The sequence below is a fragment of the Hypanus sabinus genome, chromosome 4 (genome assembly GCF_030144855.1).
Source record: "Hypanus sabinus isolate sHypSab1 chromosome 4, sHypSab1.hap1, whole genome shotgun sequence".
NCBI lineage: Eukaryota > Metazoa > Chordata > Chondrichthyes > Myliobatiformes > Dasyatidae > Hypanus > Hypanus sabinus.
The window spans coordinates 183,097,656-183,122,486 of NC_082709.1; the positions used below are offsets into that span (position 1 = coordinate 183,097,656).

At 44.0% G+C, this 24,831-nt stretch overlaps 1 protein-coding gene across 2 annotated transcripts in view; it reads right to left on the reverse strand.

Moving 5' to 3' along the window:
- Nucleotides 1-286: 286 nt before the first annotated feature.
- Nucleotides 287-24,831, reverse strand: part of LOC132393555 (SAM domain-containing protein SAMSN-1-like) — a 133,907-nt gene continuing 109,362 nt past the window's right edge. For both annotated transcript variants that reach the window (XM_059968962.1, XM_059968963.1), the window contains 6 exons: nucleotides 19,665-19,808; nucleotides 15,675-15,801; nucleotides 13,874-14,013; nucleotides 12,287-12,493; nucleotides 9,799-9,943; nucleotides 287-3,349 (listed from right to left, as the gene is read on the reverse strand). In XM_059968962.1, the coding sequence (XP_059824945.1) occupies nucleotides 3,150-3,349; nucleotides 9,799-9,943; nucleotides 12,287-12,493; nucleotides 13,874-14,013; nucleotides 15,675-15,801; nucleotides 19,665-19,808 (963 nt within the window). In that variant the 3' untranslated portion in view covers nucleotides 287-3,149. The remainder of the gene's footprint in view (nucleotides 3,350-9,798; nucleotides 9,944-12,286; nucleotides 12,494-13,873; nucleotides 14,014-15,674; nucleotides 15,802-19,664; nucleotides 19,809-24,831) is intronic.

Consider the following 24,831-nt stretch of genomic DNA (forward strand, 5'->3'; position numbering starts at 1 on the left):
CAAGACCAAGGGCTCCGTGCACCCCAGGTTGAGAACCCCTGGTTAAGATGGATATTGGCCATTTGCAGGCATATAGAGCTAGCTTGGATAGGCATTTTGTTTGGTATAGAAGAGTTGGGGCAAAGGGACTGTTTCTTTACTGTACAATACTGTATACAGTACTATAACATTTCCCTCCACATTTTACAGCATGATTGCTCTTTGGTAGACAATCTTATTAGTAAACTTTGTACATTCAAAACTCTGTTAGTAATTAAAACCTTACCATGTTTTCACTGAACTTTATTCAAAGAATATAAAATATCACAACGGATTAAAGATTGAAAATATGAAATACAGCAACAGTTCAAGAAATGTTTATCATACAATCACGCCAATCTACAAGTTAAAAGCAGAAAAGTCAAATAAATATTATTCCTAAGATGTTCAATCTTAGTCTAAGACATGTTTTCTTAAGTCATTGATCACTGAAACTGTACAGAGGAATAAGGATCTCCCACAAAGTAAAATCCATGCATGCACAATTGTTTTGCATATGACATTTAAGAGCTTATGAAAAAAACAATGAAGTACTAACAATCTCCTCTCTTTGATGAGGCCTAACCCACCTGCCTCTTACACTCCTTTTCCCAGAGGTGTATCCAGGTCCAACACATCTGTCTCTTGCACAGCTGTTCACAGAGGCATACCCAACTTATACAATCCATTTATGTCAGGTTCTACACACTTCCTTCCTACCTTTGGTGGAAGGTCCATTTCCATGGCTGCAGAAAGTCATGAATTCCTAAAAAATATTGTGAAAATGTTACCCGTTTATTTATGTGGAAGGAATGTTTGTGCAGGAGGGGAGGATTATAGAGTTATTGAGTCATAGAGCACTACATCATAGAAACAGGCCTTTCATGCCATGCTAAAATATTGTTTCCTGGTCCTATCGACCTGCACCCAGGCTATAGTCCTCTATACTCCTCCCATCCATGTATCTCGCCAATTTTCTCTTAAATGTTGAAATCAAGCCTGCATCCACTACTTGTACTGGTAGCTCGTTCCACACTCTCACCACCCTCTGTGACGATGTTCCCCCTCATGGTCCCCTTAAGCATTTCACCTTTCAGCCTTAAGCCATGACCTCTGCCTTTAGTTTCAACCAAACCTCCGTGGGAAAAGCCTGCTTGCAGTTACCCTCTCTATTTATTTCCCTTATAATTTTGTTTGTCTCTATCAAATCTCTCCTCATGCTCCTACGCTCCAGGAAATAAAGTCCTAAACTATTCAATTTTTCCCTTTAACTCAGGTCCCCAAGTCCTGGCAACATCCAGTTTGAATGATTTTATGTAGGAAAGAAGGGTTAGAATGATCTTACACGTTCATTTCTCCATCTCTGTTTCATTTAGGGTATTCCACTGTCTTTACATTCATTTCCAGCAAGATCCAGGAATAAAAGATATTAGAAAATGAAGAAGTTTATACACTTTCATCTTTTCGTCTGAACACTTTTATTTGTTTGTTGATAAAGCTTTGTTTTTTTAGGAAGAAAAAACTAACAGTCAAGAATCTGACAATCAAACAATGAAACATGTCTTCACCTTCCAACTGGCTGTGAAAGTGAGGTATCTACATAACGGCCTCATCAGGCCACTAGCGAGCGGGCGAGAACAGTAACATCAAACTTCTGGTCATGTCAACAACTATTATTAATCATATCATTGCACATTGAGTATTTTGACTTTACAATGGTTTTCCTATTAAAAGGAAGGTTAACGATGTGGCATAATTATAAGCTTTGGAAACCTTTCCTCCATCATCAACTTCCTCATTCCAAGACTGCACCAATTGCCCCTTCTAGCATATAGAGTTAAATACGTTGGCATAATGGGTGGTGCAGACATGGTGGGCTGAAGGACTTTTCCTATTCTGTTTCATTTGTTCTATGTGCTCTGTTCTGGTCTGCATCCAAACTGGGGACGAGATTTGCAATTCAATTTGGAAACATGGTCACCATGTTTTGTTATGTCAAGGTGCCAGACAGGTTGTACAGATCCAATTGTTGTCCGCTGCAAAGTAAGTGGCATGTATGGCGTGTCCAGGGACAGGTAGCAATTCTGGTAAAGGGCTTGTCATGTCCTTCTGGGGCAGCTCACTCATCTTTGGTCCCCACCAGACACTCAGCTCTCACTTATGACTCCGAGTAGATGCTTGTATGCGACAGCGGCCACACCATGGTACATCGCTTCGAAAGGTGGGCTAAAGCAGGTGAGGGTAGCTGGCGGCCTCATACCCCGGTGAGACAGGGACGTGCCTATCCTAGCATGTGAAGTCAGCTTCAGCGGACTGGATGGATGAGATCAACAGTGAGATTCAACGGCCAAGAAGGGGTTTTGCAACGTTTTGTGGAGTGACAGGCAGGACAAGGCACAGAACACGTGAAAGCTCCCAGTTTGTGATGACTACTCACAGCACTATACCCAAACTTCTGGGGCGAGAGGGGGAACTGCCCCAGTGCAATGACTTTTCTACTTCAAAAGCTCTCCTGCACCGTTCTCCTGTCATTGTCTGATGTGACAGACAAACATCATTACAAGCGAAGTCGCAGAGAATATTTTCACCCTGCAGAGCCTTGCTTTTCCACTTGCACACCCATTAAGGCTTTGGCCAATCCTCATCCTTGTGAGCAGTCACTGAGTTCCCCAATAAATAACTCTTTGGGCTGTTCAATTAGTACAATTTGTACATGGGCAGCAGGTAGCGTAACACCATTACAGCACCAGCAACGGGTTCAATTCCTGCCGCCATCTGTAAGGTGTTTGCGTATTTCCCCGCAACTGCGTGGGTTTCCTACAGGTTTCCAATTTCCTCCCACATTCCAAAGGTGGGCGTAATTGGGCAGTGCAGCTTCATCTGGCCTGTCACTGTGCTGTACCTCTATAAAAAAAAATCAGCAAATCTGTTAACAAGTTTCTGTGTTTTCCAGATATTGCATAGTGAGTCTTAAACCATGCCTGTATATGTTCACATTAAATAAAAGGGACCAGGTTTAATTCGAATGAGCTAACAGTAAGAACAAAAAAGACTTTAAAAAATCCCTCTACATCCACTGCTGTCCATTGAATTGTTACAGGGTTTGTGCAACTTGTTTTTATCTATTGCAATCAGTTGTCAAGGGAGACATCTTCGATCATCTCTGGCACATGCTCCATTTCCAAATCCTCCTTCCCATTGTCTGAGATTTCCGAAGTGGCATAACATCCAGAGTCCCGGGGGCAATCCTTCTGTTGTGATTGCTCATTCTTGAGGTTGGACTGTTGATTCTCAGTTGTGGGATCATTTTGGTCCTCCTCTTCACTTAGGACTGTAACAACACAAAGGTATAAATTATCATTCCCTTTATTCACTTTGATCTATTTTACACAAACCACAGACACAAGAACACTCCATCCAGACCATGCTGTCTTCTTGCTAGTATCATCGGGCACAAACTCCATACACCAGAATCAGATCTAGTTTTCACCCCTCAAGCATCAGGCTGCAGAATCAGTGTGGATAACTTCACTCACCACGTACGAACAAGCTGGATGAACTCAGCAGGTCGGGCAGCATCGGTTGAAATGAACAGTCAATGTTTTGGGCCGAGACCCTTCGTCAGGACCCTTCGTCTTGGCCCAAAACTTTGACTGCTCATTTCAACCGATGCTGCCCGACCTGCTGAGTTCCTCCAGCTTGTTTGTACGTGTTGATTTGATCCCAGCAGCTGCAGTGTACTTTGTGTTCACTCACCACAACTCTGAATTGATCCCACACTTTCAAGAACTCATGTTCTCAATATTTATTTTTCTCTTTTGCTTATTGGTTATTGTCAGTCTTCGTTAAATATAGTTTTTTTATAAAGTCTATTTTTTTTATTTTCATGTAAATGTCCACAAGAAAATAAACCTTGAGGTAGTATATGTTGATATATATGGACTTTGATAATAATCTTACTTTGAAATTTAAACTTTGAAGTTAAGTTAAAGTTTAAGTTAAATACCATTTTGACTTGAGAGTCACTTGACTGAATATTCCAAGCCCAGTGTTTGCTAATATCTATTTGTTCCTGCATCATTCAGTGTGCTTTGAATCAGAAGTTAACCACAACCTCACTAGCCCACAGCACTACCTGGAAATGCCTAGATATTATCATCTCTAACCTCCTCACCTCTCCCCATTTCCATCAATCTTATATCTCCCAATCCCACACCACCACCTTCTGCACATTTTCTTTTCATATTCCCGAATCCCACCATCTCAACTTAACCCCACACCTGGAATTCACCCCTCACATTCTCCTTATACCCCCAACTATACCAATCTAATTATCCAGTCAGTCTTGGGAAGGAGTTTTCATGAACACAAAACCTCCATTTCCTCTCTCTTCAGTTAAAAGGTTTGAGTTCAACTAATTTGTCTTAGCCGCAGAGAGTTTTTCTGCTTCTAAGCCTACCTAGACCAGTGTTATTAAATTTTAAACATGTATTGAGAGGAGATGATTGGTCTATGTTCCCCACAGGATGTTGGGTTAGATACAAACATATCGCCAATGCTAACCATAACATATCTCTTATCTGTCTACCGCTACTTTCACAGAATCAGCAGTTCTTTCTTAATGAGAACATCCTGTTGTCAGTAGAACATAGTAGAGCACAGAAGAACAGGACCCTTTGGCCCATGATATTAGATTCAGCCATGAGTCAAATTAAAATGGATATTAGCTTTAAAAGATTAGAAATTCACATGTACATTAAAACATACAGAGAAATTTGTTGTTTGTGTCAAATCAAATCAGCAAGGCTTGTGCTGAGCAATCTGTAGGTGATGTCACCCTTCCAGCACCAACATACACACTCACAACTCTCTAACCTGTACATCTTTGGAATGTGGGAGGAAACCTGAACACTCCGAGTGGTCACTGGGAGAACTTACTAATTCCTTACAGACAGCGGCAGAACTGAATCCAAGTCTGTGATCCTTGCCACTGTAATAGTGTTACACTAACTGCTACACCATCCCTTATTTCTCTACTAATCTCCCTTCCATGGTCCAGATCCTTTCACTGCTTACCTGTCTAAGTGCCTCCTCAATGCCATTCCATTGCCTCTTTCCACCACCACCAGCCAACCATTTCTGTTTCTGTAAAATCTTAGCATGCACATCTTCTTTATATTTTCCCCCTCTCACCTTAAAGCTATATCCTCTGGTCCTGGAAATTTCTACCCTGGAAAAATTCTCTGGCGACCTACCTGATCTTTGATTGGAGCACTGCTCAGAGGCAGTAGAAGCATTCCCGTGCAGGTCCAGTGAAGAGCTTTAAAAAGTCAGTTTCCATAAAAGAGGGGCAGTCGTTGTAGGAGTGGTCTGAGTCAGAAGTGGTAAGGCTTTGGCTCAACAGGCTTCGGCAAGAACAGGCCGAGGCAATGTAAGTAGGTAAGTTCATTCCTTATTTCTTATTTCTATTTTTCTTCCTTAAATCTTGAGAGAATAGGGGCTATTCTACAGAGCCAGTGTTCTGTTCTGGATCTCAGGTGTGGGATTTCCGGGCAGCTACCAGCCTCCCAAATGGCCACATCTGCATGACGTGCATGGAGATGCAACTCCTTAGAGACGTGTTAAGGAACTGGAGCTGCAGATAGATGACCTTCCACTTGTTAGGGAAAGTGAAGAGATGTTAGACAAGAACCACAGGGAAGTAGTCACCCTAAGTCTAGAGGAGACAGATAACTGGACGACTGTCAGGAGAGAGAAGGGAGAATATCAGATAGTGGAGAGTACCCCCGTGCCTATAAGTACTCCATTTTCAGTACTGTGGGGGGGGGGGAAACCACCTACCTGGAGGAAGTAACAGCCGTGCCTCTGGCACTGAGTCTGGCCCTGTGGGCCAGAAGGGTAGCAGAAGGGTAACTGAAGAGGATGGCAGCAGTGATAGGGACTCTGTAGTTAGGGGACAGATAGGTGATTCTGTGGATGCGAAAAGGAAACACGGATGGTAGATTGCCTCCCAGGTGCTAGCATCCACAATATTCTGAAAAGGGAAGGTGAGCAGCCAGTAGTCATGGTACATATTGGTACCAATGACGTTGGTAGAAAAAGGGAGGAGGTTCAGAAAACAGACTACAGGGAGTTAGGAAGGAAGCTGAGAAACAGGACCTCAAAGGTAGTAATCTTGGGATTACTGCTTGTGCCTTGCTACAGTGAGTATAGGAATAGAATGAGATGGCAGATAAATGTGCGGCTAAAGAATTGGAGCAGTGGGCAGGGATTTAGATTTCTGGATCAGTGGGACTTGCGTAGGTTTGACCTGCACAACAGGGACGGATTGCACTTGAGTCTGAGGGGGACCAATATGCTTGCAAGCAGGTTCACTCAAGCTGTTGGGAGCGGTTTAATCTAATATGGCAGGGGAATGGGAACCAGGATGATAGAGATGAGGATGAGCCAGCAGGTTTACAAGTAGATGATAGGTGAAATGTGAGTACAAGGAAGGACAGGCCAATGATTGGGTACAAAGGCAGACAGAGCAAAGAGTTAAATTGTACCAGAGAGGCAAAATTCAGAAGGGCAAAGAACACAGGAGTGAAGGTGCTGTATTTAAATGCAGGTAGCATTGGGAATAAGTTGGACAAACTTGTGTCGCAATTAGAGATTAGTCACTATGACATTGTGGGCATCACTGAGTCCTGGCTGAAAGAAGGCCTTAGTTAACATCAAAGGGTATACTTTGTATCGAAAGGACAGGCAGGAAGACATAGGCGGTGGTGTGGCTCTGCTGGTAAGAGCTGGAATTACATCTTTAGAAAGAGGTGACATAAGGTCAGAGAATGTGGAATCTTTGTGGGTGGAGTTAAGAAACTGCAAAGGTGAAAAAACCATTATGGGAATCATATATAGGCCTCCAAAAGCCAAGATGTGGGATTGAGATTGCAAAGGGATCTGGAAAAGGTATGTAATAGGGGTAATAATATAATCGTAATTGGGACTGCAATATGCAATGGGGTTCGGAAAATCGGGTTGGTGTCGAATTGCAAGAGAGGAAATTTGTTGAATGTCTATGAGCTGTTTTTTTAGGGGCAGTGAAATCATATCACAGTTTGTGAGTGAGAAGTATAGGTCACATGTATCAGTATCACAATGGAATAAGGGGAATTACACAGGCATGAGAGAGGAGCTTGCCCAGGTGGATTGGAGGGGATACAGAAGAGAACAACGGTTGAGCAGAGGTGGCTGAAGCTTTTAGGTATGTCCCACAGAAGAAGACGTTCTCAAATGGCAGGGCTAGGCAACCATGGCTGACAAGGGAAGTTAAGGGAGTTAACAGAAACAGAAGTTAAGGTGTTCCTCAGGGTCAGTGTTGGGACCACAACTTTTTACATTGTTTGCAATGATTTAGATCATGGAATTGATGGCTTTGTGGCAAAGTTTGTGGATGATTCGAAGATAGGTGGAGCGATAGGTGGTGCTGAGGAAGCAATGCAATGGCTGCAGGACTTAGACAAATTTGAAGAATGGGCAAAAAAAGTGAGAGATTGAATACAGTGTTGGGAACTGTACGAGAATGCATTTGGTAAAAGGAACATAAGGCAGACTATTATCTAAATAGGGAGAAGGTTCAAACATCAGAGGTGCAGAGGACTTAGGAGTCCCTTAGCCTCATAGACTTAGCCTCGTGCAAGACTTCCAGAAGGTTAGTTTACAGGTTGAGTCTGTGGTGAAGAAGGCAAATGCAATGTTGCCATTTATTTCAAGGGGATTAGAATATAAAAGCAAGGAGATAATACTGAGACTTTTTAAGACACTAGTCAGGCCGCCCTTGGAGTATTGTCAATAGTTTTGGGCTCCTTATCTCAGAAAGGATGTATTGTCATCAGAGAGAGTCCAGAGGAGGTTTACGGGGATGATTCCAGGAATGAAAGGGTTAATCTATGAGGAACATTTGGTAGCTTTTGGCCTGTACTGACTGGTATTTAGAAGAATGAAATCTTCTGAATGTTGAAAGGAGTAGATGAGGTGGATATGGAGAGGATGTTTCCTGTGGTGGGCGTAGTCAGACCTAGCCGCAAAACTGAGGGGGCAATCTTTTAGATCAAAGGTAAGGAGGACATTTTTTTTGGCCAGAGAGTATGAATCCGTGGAATGCTCTGCCACAGACTGCGGTGGAGGCCAAGTCAGTGGGTATATTTAAAGTGGAAGTTGACAGCTTCCTTATTGGTCAGGGTATCAAATGGCGAGAAGGGGTTGAGTGGGACGAGAGCTTACTCATGATGGAATGGTAAAGTAGACTCGATGGGCTAAATGGCCTAATTCTGCTCCTATATTTTATGGTCTTATGGTGATCTATGACTCTCATAAATTCTGCCAATTTCTTCAGCCAGAGGTTGGTGAATCTATGGAATTCCTTGCCACAGGCGGCTGTGGAGGACAAGTCATTTAGTTTATTTAAGGTGGAGGTTGATGGGTTCTAGATTAGTAAGGTGTGATAGGTTATGGAGAGAAGCCAGGAGAATGGGGTTGAGAGAGAAATAGAACAGCCAGGCCGAAATGTCGGAGCAGACTCGATGGGCTGAATGGCCTGATTCTGCTCCTATGTCTTACGGTCTCCTCTCAGCCCATGTTGCTCCAAACTTCCAGCATCTGCAGCCTCTTTCCTTCCCAGTTTCAACAAAAGGTCTTCAATCTGACGGTTAACTCAGTTTCTCTTCCCACAGATGCAGATTGACTGCTGAGTAGTTCCAACACTTTCTGTTGCTTTCTCAGATATCCAGCATCTGCACTTTTGTTTTAGTTTTCAGAATCTGTTGGTTTATTGCTGGATCCAAGACTGCCACAATAGCTTAGAGGCTAACAACAAAGCTATTCCAGCTCAGAGCATCAGCGTTCAGAGTTCATTCCAGGCATCCTCTGTAAGGAGACTCTGTATATCCTTCCAGTGAAATGCACGAGTTTCCTCACATATTAACTGGCTAGAATAATTGGTTATTGTAAATTGTCCTGTGATTAGCTTAGGATTAAATCACGGTTGCCAGGGGTTGCAGGCTAGTATGGCTCGAAGAGGGCCTATTCTCTAAATAAAAAAGTAAAATCCAAATGTTGAAATTCCCAGCCAAATGCCTTTTCAGTGGCATGTTCAACAATCAAACCGCAGATCTAGAGAGCAGATCACCGCCACCTTCTCAGGAATACCATCGACACCCTTACTAATCAAGAACCTATCAACTTCTGCTTTATATATACCCAATGACAGCCTCCACAGCCATCTGTGGCAACAAATTCCACAGATTCAGCAACCTCTAGCTAAAAAAATCCTCCTCATCTCTGCTCTAAAGGGATATCTTTGTATCCTGAGGCTGGGCCCTCTGGCGCTAGACTCTCCCATTCTTGGAAACATCCTCTCCATGTTCAATAATCTAAGCCAGGTGCTCCCAACCTTTTTAATGCCATGGACCAATACAATTAATAAGGGGACCTTGGACCCCAGATCTAGGCCTTTCAATGTTTGATAGGTTTCAATGAGATCACGTTTTATTCTTCTAAACTCCAGCAAACCCATAATTGGTTATGGTCCATCAACCCATAAACACTACCTTGTTATTCCTTTTTATCTGCTGAATCTCTTGTGCTTCCTCATTTTATTCACAAGCCTTTACTCATCTGAGGATCATGAAGATACCTCTGTGCTAAATAGCGTATGAAGACTCATTCTTCATCCTTCACAGAGATGTACAGTTAAGCAGAAATAACAAGAAACTCCCCCGTCTCCGATCCCATCCTTACTGTCATAGTTCTGCTGGGCAGCGGTCAGAATCTTCGACCTAAGCTCTGCATCTGTGATGTTAAGTTCAATGAGGTGACTCTCCTTGAGGTCCTTGAGGTCTTCCAGACTCTGGTAGCCATTCAGAAGGAAGGTGGAATAAAGATCCTACACAAGACAATTGGAGATAGACAGATTAGTGTCATTTGCCACACCCACATCAAAACATGCAGTGAAATGTAGTGGCTGTGTTGTTAGTGATGTGCTGGGGCAGCTCCTGACTATTGTCAAGCATCTGACCCCAACATAGCATATGCTTTCAGATTGTGGGAGGAAACTGGAGCTCCTGGAGGAAACTCTCACGGTCATGGAGACAATGCAAAATCAATCACTGATAGTTGGCACTGTAAAGTGTTTATGCAAGCCACTACACCTCCATGCAAAGACCATTATACACAAAGAGTCTACCCAACTTAAACACCCATAGATCTTCTCTTGAGTGTTTTGGCTACCTTCCTAATATCTCCTCATTCGATGGTGCCAAAATCATCATTTTAATGCAAAGCCTGGCATATATCTCCACAGTGATCTCCAGTTCCAACTCCTCACCATATGTCTACAGGGCTAAAATGCCTCCTAACAAGAAAACAGTGGACGGATAGAGGAAGGTATCAGATATGTGAATGTCCTGGTAGTGTGAAGCCCTTCATCAGGACTGGAAAGGAAGGGGAAAGTACCAGAATAAAAAGGTGAGGGGGAGGGGAAGGAGGATAGGTAGAAGGTGAAAGGTGAAGCCAGGTGATTAGAAAGGTAGAGGGCTGGAGGAGAATGAATCTGACTGTTCAGAGTTGTGTGTTCTGTGCAGATACTGGGGTTTTCAGCAATAAATGATCTGCCAGAGAATCTCAATGCATTGAACAGTATCACAGTATCACTTGTGGTGGTGGGGGGGAAGGAATTGTTTTGAGTAAATGCCAATGTTTTGAGTAAAAACCTTGCATTAGGATTAAGACTGGAGAAGGGAGATAGCCAGTATGAAATGAAGATATCACTTAAACACTTAAAAAACGTTTGGACAGACACCTGAATAGGAAAGGTTTAGTGCAGGGGTTCCCAGCCTGTATAAGGAACCCACTGTTAATGGTAGGGGTCCATGGGATAAAAAAGGTTGGGAACCCCTGGTTTAGGGGGATAAGACATAGATCAGAATTCAGCCATTTGGCCCATCGAGTCTGCTCTACCATTCCATCATGGCTGATTTATTGTCCCTCCCAGTCCCATTCTCCTACCTTCTGTCCATAACCTTTGATACCCTGACAAATAAGAAGGGAAAATGCAGGCAAATGGCAAAAGGGAACTTGATCGTCATGGCTGAGTTGGGACAAAGGGCATGTTTCCATGCAGTATAGTCAAAGATGGAAGTGGTAAGATGGGGGCTAGAGGTGTTTGAAGGGTCAACAAGCAGCAGGAGAGTAAAGGATGATGGGCAAATTGAACTAGGTAGGGCTGGAATTGGAACTGGTTCTTTATTCTCACATGTACTGAGATACCTGTTGAAGCAGTGTACTGGGTGCGGCCACTGTCGCATGTAAATGGTTACCTGGAGCCACAGGTGAGAGCTAAGTCTCAGGTGTGGACCAAAGGTGCATGAGCTTCCAAGAAGGGCATGACAAGCCCTTCACCAGAGGTGTGAGCCTTCCCTGGACTCCCCACACACCCCCAAACAGTGTATTGGTATAGAGCATGGTAAAATAATAAGAGAATGCGGAATACAGCTACGGAGAAAGTGCAGGGCAGGGTAACAGCCAAGTGCAGGATCATAACGAGCTGGATGGTGAAGTCAGGAGTCCATGTTACTGTACCAGGGAACCATTCAATTGTCTAATAACAGTGGGGTTAGGGATGTCCTTGAGCCTGGTGGTGTGTGCTTTCAGGCGTATGTATCTTCTGCCTGATGGGAGAGGGGAGAAGAGAGAATGTCTGGATGGGGGTGGACTTTGATGATACAAGCTACTTTGTGAGACAAAGTTGAATGGATAATTAGGTTAAGGAAATAGGAGGTTAATTTGTCACTGTAAACTGTCGACAGCATAAGAAGTACCAGGAGAATTAGGGACTCAGGAGAAGATAATCAGAATAGAAACTAACTATTTTATTTACTTAGATATACAGTACAGTAACAGGCCCTTCTGCCCAATGAGCCTGCATCGCCCAATTACTTCCATGTGACCGATTAACCTACTAACGCATATGTATTTAGGATGTGGGAGAACTTGAACAAAACCCTCCTGGTCACGGGAAGAAAGTACAAGCTCCTTTCAGATAGCGGTGGGAATCAAACCTGGGTCACTAGCACTATAATAGTGATACACTAACTGTTACACTATCATGACATCCCAAGAAAAGGTAGAGCAAAGAAAGATGGGTGTGTGACAACTGGCATGGGGACAGAACAGTCGATACCCTGCTCAATGATCTCAAAGGAAAAAAAGGGTTTCCCTGCACACTGACCTTCAGCTGGATCCCCTCCAACAACTCCTGGAGAGAATCTGGGACTGGCTGCGTGCTCCTCCTGTGCGGTCGGAATTTCTTGGCTGTGTCCTCTTCATTGGGCAAGACATCCACGTAAATGAATTTGAAGTTTCCCACTCTGCCATCGAGCATTCCTGTCCAGGTGCCCATGGTTGACTTGTTGATTATCTTGATGATGTCACCCGTCTGAAAGGAATTGGCATAAGTTAACCTTTGAGCCTCAAATTCTGAGACAGGCCAACACAAGCCGAGCTAAAGGGGGCAGGTAAGCAGAGGGTAGGGATTGTCAAGAACAATCATGATCACAGAGACCATGATCGCCTGTGTCATTCAACATGGATCATAATGATGATGGCATATATAAAATTATGGATGGCATAGATAGAATAGACAGTGTTTTTCCAAGAATAAAAATAATGAACACTAGAGAACATTCATGATCACCTACATCATACAACATGGCACATAATTATGATGATGACCCAAAGGAAATCTTCACAGTCATAAAACACAGAACATAGAACATAGAACAGGACATAGACAATACAACATAGAGAATAGAACGTAGAACATAGAAAATAGGCCACAGAACAATAGAGGACAGGAACAACCCTTCATCTTGTGTGTCTGTACTGAACGCGATGCTAAATTAAACTTAATCTTTTCTGCCTGTACCTGTTCCATATTCCTCCATTTCCTGCATGTTCATACACCTATATAAGAGCCTCTTAAACACCTCTATCATATCTGCTTCCAACACTACCCCTTCAGTCTGTTCTGGCACCCATCACTCTCTGTGTAAAAATACTTGCCCTACATCCCCTGCAAATGTATGTTATCTACCTGGGGGGAAAATGACTGTTCATATTCCTTATCTGTTCCTCATGATATTATACATTTCTGTCAGGTTTTCCTTCAGCATCTGTCAATCCAGAGAAAACAACTAAAGTCTGTCCAACCTCTCCTTATAACACATTCTCCAGGTAGCATCCTGGTTACAGGGAGAACGTGCAAACTCCACACGGACAGCACTAGTGGTTCCAAATGAACCCACTTCACTGGTGCTATCCCATTGTTTTTATTTATTTAGAGTTACAGTACAGTAACAGGCCCTTCTGGCCCAACGAGCCTGTGCCACACAATTACACCCATGTGACTAATTAACCTACTGACTTGTATGTCTTTGGACTGTGGGAGGAAACTGGAGCACCTGGAGGAAACCCACACAGTCATAGGCAGAATGTACAAACTCCTTACAGACAGTGGTGAGGTTCAACTTGGGTCACTGGCTCTGTAGATAGCATTACGCTAACCACTACGCTACAATGCCATACATAAAAATTAGAGTAAGTAAGTAAATAAATAAACAAAGAGAAATATGCAGAAATGTCGAAGAGGAGTATCAAGGTAGCATTCATGGGTTCATGGACCATTCAGAAATCTGATGGCAGAGGGGAAGAAGCTGTTCCCAAAACGTTGAATGTGTGTCTTCAGGCTCCTGTACCTCCTCCTGGATGGTGGCAGTGAGAAGAGCATATGTCCAAGAAACAATCAATATCTCTTTACCTTGAGCTTCAGTGAGTCTGTATCATAGGGACTTGGTGTGAAGTCTGTGTGTACCCGAGCTCGGCCACAGAATGGGCCAGTGTAGGGCACCTCCTCATCCACCCTGAAACTGTCCCGGTTGCTTGTTCCATCCGAGGCACCTGTTTAAGAGATAAATCTGCATTTAGGCTCCTGAAAGCAACCAGATGCGCAGCTCCCTCCACCTCCCTAGTTACTGGAGGCATCAGGGAAACAGCCGATCGGAGGTCTAGATCGAAGACAGACTCTCGTGGAGTTAGAGGACTGAATGTGCATGAGTGGGAGCGAGGAACAAGGCATGTTTTAGAGGTTTTAATTTAATAATAGCAATAACTTATTTATAGAGCACATTTCATACAGTCAAAGCAGATCAAAGTGCTTTACAATAGGATAAAGTTGAAGAGAAAGTGGTAAATCTATGGAACTGGTTGCATAGGCGACTTTGGAGGTCAAGTCACTGAGTATATTTAAGACTGAGGTTGACAGATTCTTGAATAGTCAGTGCAAGAAAGGATAGAGGGAGAAGGCAGAAGATTGGGGCTGAGAGGGAAAATGGATCAGCCATGACAAAATGCAGCAGCAGACATGATGGGCCAAATGGCCTAATTCTGCTCCTACTGTGTATCTTACGGTCTTATGAATGCCCGTGTTTGGGTGCAGTCTTTCATTCATTCTATTATGATAATTGTTCTTATATGATTATGATTATTGTTCTTGTGGACTTATTGAGTATGCCCACAATTCTGCATTGGAAATAAAGGGGATGACACTAGAATAAAAAGGTGAATGGAGGGAAAGGAGGCTAGCTAGAAGGTGATAGGTGAAGCCGGGTGGATGGGAGAGGTAAAGGCCCGGAGAGGGAGGAATCTGATAAGAGAGGAAAGAGGATCATGGGAGAAATGGAAGGAGGAGGGGCACCAGGATGTGGTGATAGGTAGGTAGAGAAGAGGTAAGGGATCCGAGTGGGGAATAAAATTGATTACATTTCTTTAAAAAACAGGACTGATGAGAAGGAATTTATTTTGCCTGAGAGTGATGAGGAGACTTCACCAAGCTTCAGTCTCCCTGTCTCAACCACTTCCAGTGGCAGTTCATTCCATATACTCAGCAACCTCTGTGTGTTTAAAAGTTGCCCCTCAAGCTCATACTAAACTTTTGCCCTCTGACCTTCAACTTGTGATGGAAAGGAAAGTGGTTGAGGCCTGCTTGAAAGCAACATTTAAGAGATATTTAGAGAGCTACAAACACAAAAATTGCTGGAGGAACTCAACAGATCAAATAGCATTTTATTGCAGGGAATAAACGGTGACTATTTTGGGCTGAGACTATCCATCAGGACCTTCATCATCTATCATTTATTCATTTCCATAAGTGCAGCTGACCTGGTGTGTTCCTTCAGCATTTTGTGTATGTAATTCTGGATTTACAACATCTGCAGAACCCCTTGTGTTTAGATAGCTACAGGGAAAGGGAAGGTCTAGACCAGGGGTTCCCAACCTTTTTTAATGCCATGGGCCCCAGATGGGCTTCACCTGGTTTAGATGGATACGGGTCAAATGTGAACAAGTGGGACTGGTTTAAATGGGTGTTTTGATTGGTGTAGATGAGTTGGGCCACAGAGAGCTATGTGACTATTTGGCACTGTGAAATTTTGGCCCTGTCTCTCCCTCCACAGATTCTTCTTGGCCCACTGACTATTTTCTGCTTGAATTTTGGGGTTTTTCCTGCTGCTTCGGCTAGGTATCTCCTCTGAGAGCCCCACACCAACCTCCCAGTGACTTACCGGCTGGAGCTTGGCCACTGTTCAAACTCTGAAGACTTTCCATGGATTCACACTGTCTCAGGCAGCTTCCCTCTGCTTCATGCTCTCTAGTAGCATGCTCTGGGTGGTCTTCTGCATTGTCTTCACTCTGAAAGACACAAAATCGTTTTTGAAAATAAATCACAACTTTGCTTCATGTATTCCTGGGGCGTTTAACAGGAGGACTCTAAATGAAGCTGAGACGGTTGAGGAAGTACTGGAGGATGATGAAAGTGTTGTAGATAGAGAGGTTCATGGGTTTAGAGAGAAAATATCAGAGCTTAGAGAACCACACAGTGGTGCAGCTCACACCATGAAAATAGGTAGCTCATCCCAACTGGTCCATGCTATCCACATCATAAGATTCAGACTAAGAACTCCCATCACCCAGTACAGGGTGACGGGGTGGATATATCTCTCTACCAAAGGAGGTGTAAGGAGATCCTTTCCTCTGCTAGTCTGCAGGTCACCCTCAGTCAAGGTGTAGCACCTGCTTAACCCCACCCCTCCTCCCCGATCAGGGTCCCCGAAGCCATGGGAGCAGGGGGTGGATGGCCGTATGAGCAGCTGGTGCATATCACAAGTCCTGGTTATGCGACCACTGACACCAGGTAGACAATCTCTGGAGAGTATTGATAATGGCTGAGGTCACCCATCTTGTAAAGACACTGTCCAGAGGAAGGCAATGGCAAACCATTTCTGTAGAAAAGTTTGCTAAGAACAGTCATGGTCAAGGAGACCCTGATTGCACATGTCAAAGGACACGGCACATAATGATGATGATGATCACCCAGGACATGACCTCTTTTCATTGCTACCATCAGGGAGGAGGTACAGGAGCCTGAAGACACACCCTCAATATTTAGGAGCAGCTTCTTCCCCTCCACCATCAGATTTCTGAATGGACAATGAACCCATGAACCTACCTCACTATTTTTGTTCTCTTTTTGCACCACTTATTTAATTTAATATGTTTATCTCATTCTTTTTGTAATTTATAATGGTCTTATGTATTGCACTGTAGTGCTGGCACAAAACAACAAATTCAATGACACATGTCATTGATATTAAAACTGATTCTGAGATTCAGGTTCAGGTACTGTGAACTTTGAAAGATACAGTGAAGTGCATAATTTGTGTTAACAACCTATCCAGTCTAAAGATGTGCAGGGGCAGACCTCAAGTGTTGACACATATTCTGGTGCCAACATTGCATGCCCTCAATGTTCAGCCTTTAAAGTTGACTTTTTGGGCTAGTCATAATCCTTCCTTCTAGTATCGGTCGCCTGCATTTGGCTCATGGCCCTTCAGGCCCTTCCCCTCCACGTATCTATCAAAATGCCTCTAAAATGTTCCAATGCTAACCCTCTCGGCCATTTTCCCTGGCAGGACTGAGCCCGGGTCACTGGTGCTGACTGTGTCCTCAGCAACGGTGACCCAAGTTCAATTCTGACCTCGGTGCAGAGTCGGTGTGGAGTCTGCACATTTTCCCTGTGACCAGGTGGGTTTCCTTCGGGGTCCTACAGGGAGAAAGCAGGAGAATGGGGTCAGAAAGAAAAATAAATCAGCAGTGATTTAAAGGTGCAGCATGCTCGATGGGCTGAATGAGAATATTTCTGCTCTTCCGTTTCCCCATAACCCAATGGCATGGAGATTAATATGTTGCTAGCACTGTGGGGATAATAAAATGTAAGTGGCTATGTGATGGTTAGCATGGACTGCGGGTAATAGGTCCTGCCTGCTGTATTCTACGCACCTGTGAGCAACACAGACAAAATATTAGAGGATCTCAGCAAGTCAGGTAGCATCTATGGAGGGGAATAAACTGTCAATGTTTCAGGCTGAGATCCTTCTTTGGGGCTGGAAAGAAAGATGGCAGAGTTCAGAATAAGATGGTGGAGAAGAAGTACAGGCTGGCAGGTTAAGAGTCAAAGAGCAGTAGAGACCACAGAGGGGGAGACACACACACACACACCACCCCCCCCCCCAAAAAAAAATCAGGTACCTCTACAGAGGAAAATATAGTTGACTTTTTGGACTGTGACCCTTCATCAGAACTGGAAAAAAAGGAGGCAGAAGCCAAAATAAGAAGTGGAGGGGAAGAAATAGAAGCTAGCAGGTGATAGGTGAGACCAGGTGAGGGGGAAATTGGCTGGATGGTGGAGGGGTGATAAAGTAAGAAGCTGGGTGGTGATTGGTGGGAAAGGTAAAGGGTAAAGAAGAAGAAATCTGATAGGACATCTGGCGGTGGTAGTGCTGAAGATACAGGGAACTGTTGTCTCTACACAAAAGCAAGGGATAACTTGAAAAGGCATGACCAGTAAGTAGAACAGCTCTATCTTTCGCACACAAATAGCAACTGTATTAAAAGATGACCACTTCAAGTTGTGGCATCAGTAGTGCTGATATGACACAAAAGCCTGAAAGCACATACTGTACCAAAAGGCTCAAAGAAAGCTTCTATCCCACTGTTATAAGACTATTAAATAGTCCCCTAGTTTGATAAGATGAACTGTTGTCCTCACAATCTAGCTCAAGCTCATCATGGCCTTGCACTACACTGTCTCTATAGTGGTAACACTTTATTCTGCACTCTGGTATTATTTAGCTTAATCTGTCTCAAAGCACTGTTGTAATGAATTGTTGTGTATGAACAGTATGCAAGACAAGTTTTTCATACCTTCTACCCAGAAGCATCACAGCTTTGCATCACATCACAGTATGGCAGCTGCTTTGCCCGAGACTGCAAGAAACTGCAAAGAGCTGTGGACACAACTCACCACATCAGAGAAACCAAAGACTCTTTCCTACTCTTCTCAATGACTTGGTAAAGCAGCCAATATAATTAGAGACTCCACCTACCTCGGACAATCTTTCTTCTCCGCCTACACCCACCATGCAGAAGATCCAAAAGCCTGAAAAGACGTCCCATCAGGCTCAAAGGCAGCTTCTGCCCTGCTGTTAAAAGACTGTTGAATGGCTCTCTTATAAAACAAGATGGATTCTTGACCTCACAATCGACATCATCATGGCCTTTTACCTTACTATCTGCCTGCAATGAATTTTCTCTGTAGGTATTACACTTTATTCTGCATTCTGTTATTGGTTTTCCTTATGACTCACTTGATGATATAATTGAATGATCAGCATGGTTGGCATGCAAAACAAAGTTCTTCAACAGTTAGCCAACAACAGTTTGGAGCAGGCAGAGTCACGAAGCTAAAACACATTGTGTCTTCTTCTCCTGAGGTTTTGTAATGGTTGGCAAACAGTTTTAAGGTGCATTACTGACTCCTTCTGAACTGAAGTGTGGGTCAGGGTATCTAAATCCTACATAAAACCATAAGACCATAATATATAGGAATAGAATTAGGCCATTTGACCCGTCAAGATCGAATTTTCCTCTCAGCCCCAGTCTCCTGCCTTCTCCCTGTATCCCTGACCAATCAAGAATCGATTAACCTCTGCCTTAAATATACATAAAGCCTTGGTCTTCACAGCTGCCTGTGGCAAAGAATTCCACAGATTCACCACTCTCCGGCTGAAGAAATTCCTCATCTCCATTCTAAAATCCCTCTATTCTGAGGCTGCGTCCTCTGGTCTGAGACCGTAGGAAATATCCTCTCCACATCCATTCCATTAAGGCCTTTCACCATTCAATAGGTTTCAATGAGGTCACCCCTCCAATTTCTGAATTCTAGTGTATCTAGTATATTGCATCAAAATCTATAATAAAGGACCTGCATTCATAAGGAAATGCATTATAAACTTAATAATCCTGTAATCCTTTCAGCAAAATATTGTTAATGGTAAATTATATCTTATTCTGCAATAACTTTAAAATCAACCATCCCCTCTCTCTTGATTATTTCTTGAACACCTCAGCAGCATATGCTCCAACGTTCCTTGGTGATTACAATACTCAAACCGTCCATATTTGCCAATGTAATATTTAACCCTGTGTTTACTCACCGCCTCCTCTGACAAGGCTTTGATGTATTTGCGTGCCATTTTTTTCTTCATGGTTTTGGAAATGGCCCGCATGGTTTTCCCGAGACCGCTACCGTTCTGCCCAGACTTGGCGGGATTCTCCCCAGAGGCTTCAGAATCAGGTACCTGTGCAGAGAAGCAGAAATTTCAGCATCAGGGCTACCAACCAGGCAGCAAGAGCTGAGACTTAGAGGTGGAAGTGGGAGATTTTAAAGCAGTCAGTTTTGTGACTTTCTGTTCATTTCCAGGTAGCGGGGCAGTAAAAGAGATACAGCGGTGAATTTGTTAGCCGATAATTGATTGGTTAAATAATTAACTGGCAGCAGCCAATAAAATGGCGTTAGGGTCAAGAGGAGTGGCCATTGTTGGAGTGGTCAGGGTTAGAGTGGGGTACAGCTGAGGTTTTTGGTCAAGTGGCTTCATCAGGAAGAAGAAGAGGCAGTGAGTGGAGGTTAACGTGAGGTTCTTATACATTCTTTCTTATTGCCCAGTTAAAATTCAAACGATTCAAATATTCTAAGGACATTTATTATCAAAGTATGTATGCAGTAGACAACTCTGAGATTTGCTTTCCCATAAACAGCCACAAAAACAAAGAAAACCATGGAACCTGTTAAAAAAAATCAAACACTCAATGTGCAAAGAAAAAGAACAAATCGCATTTAGAAGCGAGGTCAAACGATATTGTGGGCCAAAGAGCTATACTGTGCTGTACTGTTCTATGTTCTATCCTGCCATACTGAATGACACTTTGTACAATAAGTCTTGACCTCACTAACTCTCTCATCTGTGACTGGAACACCCCATTCTGCATTCTGTTGTTGCTCTTCCCCTTTGTCCTGCCTCGTTGTACTGATATGATGAAATGACCTGTTTGCGTGGCATGTAAAACAAAGGATTTCGCTGTCTTTGACAATCATAAATCGATTTAGCAATCCGCTTCGTGATTTCCTCTCTGATTTGGTGAGCAACAAAATGATTCATACAGAAACAAAACACTGTGGATGGGTTGGAAATACACATTTTTATTTATCTTTTTTAGAGATATGACACAGGACAGACCGTTCCTGCCTATCCAGCCACAATGCCCAGCAACCCAACCATATGACCTCAGCCTAATCACAGGACAATTCACAATGGTCAGTTACAAACACAAGGAAGTCTGCAGACGCTGGAAATCCAAAGCACCACACGTTACTCTGGAGCAACTCAGCAGGCCGGGCAGCGTCAATGGAAGAGAGCGGGCAGTTGCTGTTTCGGGCTGGAACCCCTCCTCAGGAGTGAGACAAAAGGGGGAGATGCAGGTGGGGGGAGGGGAAGTAGGCTAGTTGGAAGGTGATAGGTGAAGCCAAGTGGGTGGGAAAGGTCAAGGGTTGGAGAAGAAAGCATCTGACAGCAGAGGAGAGTGGACAATAAGAGAAATGAAAGGAGGAAGGGAATCGGGGGGATGTTATAGACTGGTGAGAAGTAAAAGGTCAGACTCAGGGATAGAGAAAGGGGGTGGGGGGAATTTTCTATATTACTGATTGGAGTTCTGTTTGTCAGGGCAAGGCTGAAGTCATTGCCCACTGCTGTTGCACAGTCAATGACATCCGCATAGAGAAAGGCGGATTCCTCCCTCAAGGAATGTCAATAAGTCAGAGGGTTTTACAGGACCCCAGCAGATCTGAGGTCACTATTACTAATAACCAGATTATTTAAATTAATATCAGATTATTAACTGAATTTAGTGTCAGAGAATTTGTCACAACTACCTCCAAGTACCAGTGAGGCTTCACAAGACCATGTGATATAGGAGCAGATTTTGGACATTTGGCCCACCAAATCTGACCCACCGTTCCATCATGGCTGATTGTCCCACTCAACTCCATTTGCTTGCATTCTTCCCGTAACCTTTAACCTGTTACTAATCCACTCTATCTAGGCCTTTCAATATTCAACAAGCTTCAGTTTGACAATAGTTTGTTTGGAAGTCTATGGGCCAAGGCGGGCAGGTGGGACCAGCTTGCTGGCCGAGAACGTCACAATACACAAGCTGGGTTGACAAGCCGGTTTCTAGGCTGTATGACTCCATGACTGGAATTTCAGAAATTGATGGGTGACCTGATAGAGATATTCAAGAACATGAGGGACATAGACTGGGTGAAAGCACATTATATTTTTCCCCATGGAATGGGTACCAGAAACAAGAGGGCAGAGGTTTAAGGTCAGAGAGGTTTAAGATTCATGTTGTATGATGTGGACGAACCTTGTCTTTCAATGACATGGTTGTTCTTGGCAAATTTTTCTACAGAAGTGGTTTGCCATTGCCTTCTTCTGGGCAGTGCCTTACAGGACAGGTGATCCCAGCCATTATCAATACTCTTCAAAGATTGTCTGCCTGGTGTCAGTGGTCACATAAGTGCCTTGGAGCTGCACTTGAAAGGTCAGGCTGGACTTTGCAATAGGTTGTGATCTGTTCAGCCACAGCTCAGAGCATTGCTGACCAGACGTGTAACCATAAGATCGTAAATCATTGGAACAGGATTAGTCCATTCAGATCATCGAGTCTGCTGTCTTTCCATCATGGCTGATTATCCCTCTCAATTCCATTCTCCTGCCTTTTCCCTTCAACCTTTGGCACCCTTACTAATCAAGAACCTATCAACATCTGCTTTAAATATACACAATGACCTGGCCTCCACAACTGTCTATGGCATTGAATCACCACCCTCTGGTTAAAGAAATTCCTCCTTATCTCTGCTCTGAAAAGATGCTCTCTATCCTGAGGCTGTGTTCTGTGCTCCTAGACTCCCCATCTACTCCATAGCACTCCAGGTAGGCCCCACCACAATCCTGTAACACTTCCCTATCTCTACGCTCCCCTGTAATAAATGCCAATGTGCCATTTGCCTTCCTAACCACTGTGGCACTGCACTACGAAGAGGGAGCGTAGCGGTTAGCATAACGCTTCACAGCACCAGCGATCGGTGTTCGATTGCCACCACTGTCTGTAAGGAATTGTGCACTCTCCCCAAGGCTGCCCGAGTTTCCCTTGGGTGCTCCGGTTTCCTCCCACAGTCCAAAGATGTCTGTGTTAGTGTTAGTGAGTTGTAGGCATTCCGTATTGGCACTGGAAGTGTGGCAGCACTAGCGGGCTGCTCTCAACACGTACGTGCACTGCGTTGGTCATTAATGCAAACGACGCATTCCACACATTGTACACTCTGGAAACTTTATTAGAGACACCTGTACTGAGACCCTTTGTAGGCCAGGGTCGGCCATGGATGTTGCGTCCCAACTGTCCATGTGATACTCAACCCAGGGCAATACAAATGGAGAGCAAGCTATTGCCCTTGTATCAGGTTCCCCCTCTCCATGCAGATGATGAATCCAAAGGAATGGCAAAAACCGATACAATTTGGCACCAGCATTGTTGCAGGAATTGCCAGTCAGCATTAAATTCAAGCAATACACACAAAATGCTGAAGGAACTCAGCAGGCAAGGCAGCGTCTGTGAAAAAAAAAGTACAGTTGACGTTTCACACTGAAACCCTTCGCCAAGAGGGTTTCTTCCTTCTGAAGGGTTTTGGCCTGAAATGTCGACTGTACTTTTTCCACAGATGCTGCCAGGCCCGCTGAGTTCCTCCAGCATTTTGTGTGTGTTGCTCGTATTTCCAACATCTGCAGATTTTCTCTTCTTTGTGAGGTTAACTCAAGGTAGGGTTGCCTTAGGGACTCCAACTTCATAATGTTCCTCAGGTTTCCCTCTGAAGCCTTCCCCATGAGTTGATACAGCCACAAAGTAGTGGAGGTCCGAGATCAGAATTTCTCTTCTCCTACATGAGCTGACAATCGCGGCTGACGAGCCTCATCTGCCTGGAGCGATTGGTTTTAAGGTGCCAGTAGCCCATCTTTGTCCCTTCTCCTATCAGTAGAAATGGCTCCACTGGGCTAAGAAGCTAACCACGTGTTAAGGCCAGGAGCTGGACTTGGTTTTCAGAAGCTATTTGAGATGCATGCCATTAGGAGCTTTTAATATGTATTAGGAGCTTATCACCATTACCACTCCTGGCTATGGCAAACTTAAGGAACCAAACACCTGTACACCTGCTTATTAACACAAATATTCAATCACCCAATTCTGTAACAGAACCTTTTCTTAATGTCAATTGTGCCCCTGGCATTTAGAGCAGCAATGAAGATCCTCCATCTCTGCCTGTCACACTGCTCCACACAGATAAAGGATTCTTCATTGCTGTTTCTGTAACAATTGTTTTGACCAGTCAGGGTTGTTAGACCTGAGCTGAACCCCCAAACCTGGAGGATCAGTGGACTCTAAAGGCTGATTTATACTTGTGCGTAGTATCTACGCCATAGGTATTGCGTACCCTATGCCACACCCTACGCCGTGGGGTGGGGTGCACCTCCCGAGAAAAGTCTTGCGCGTCACGGCGACGCAGACTGCAACAACTGTGATTGGTCCGCTTGGTAGCATCATATTTCCGGTTGCTTCTTCTCCGCCATGTCTGTAGGCTGTGCGTACACCGATGGGAAATAATGAATCAAATTGTCAAACCTACCTGCCGACATGCAAGAATGTTTGAAATGCATTTCCTCGTCCATGCCTCTCACAAAGAAACTCAACACGGTGGCATAGAAACCCCACCGCCAGCTAGCGTTTAGGCGTACACCAACGCATACGCACTATGGCGTAGAGCGATGCAGAAGTGGAAATCAGGGTTACGGCATAGGCTGTGGTGTAGCCTGTATGCAGAAGTATAAATCAGCCTTAAGTCTGGCCTCTACTATATGACCTGTTGGGCGTAGGAGACCCTACCAAGAGCCAAAGCTCAAAGTCCCTGACTCCAACCAACATGGCTCTCTGGATCATTGAGGCACACAAACCTCCAAACTCCACAACAAGCTTGTGGTCCTCTTCCAACTCAATGCATAGAAGCATGCAGACGTGGTGAAGAGGTTCAGAATGAGGAAGAAATTTGATCTAAGCGACCTTGATGGTGGAGTAATTGTTGGTGTCAATGGGGAGTAGCTCAGAGATTACTGGTCTCCCGGGATTTTCATGCACAACAGAGTTTGCAGAGAATGGAGTGAAAAACAAAACAAGGACCTCTGGTGAGCAGCAGTGCTGTGGGTGAACTGGGCTTGT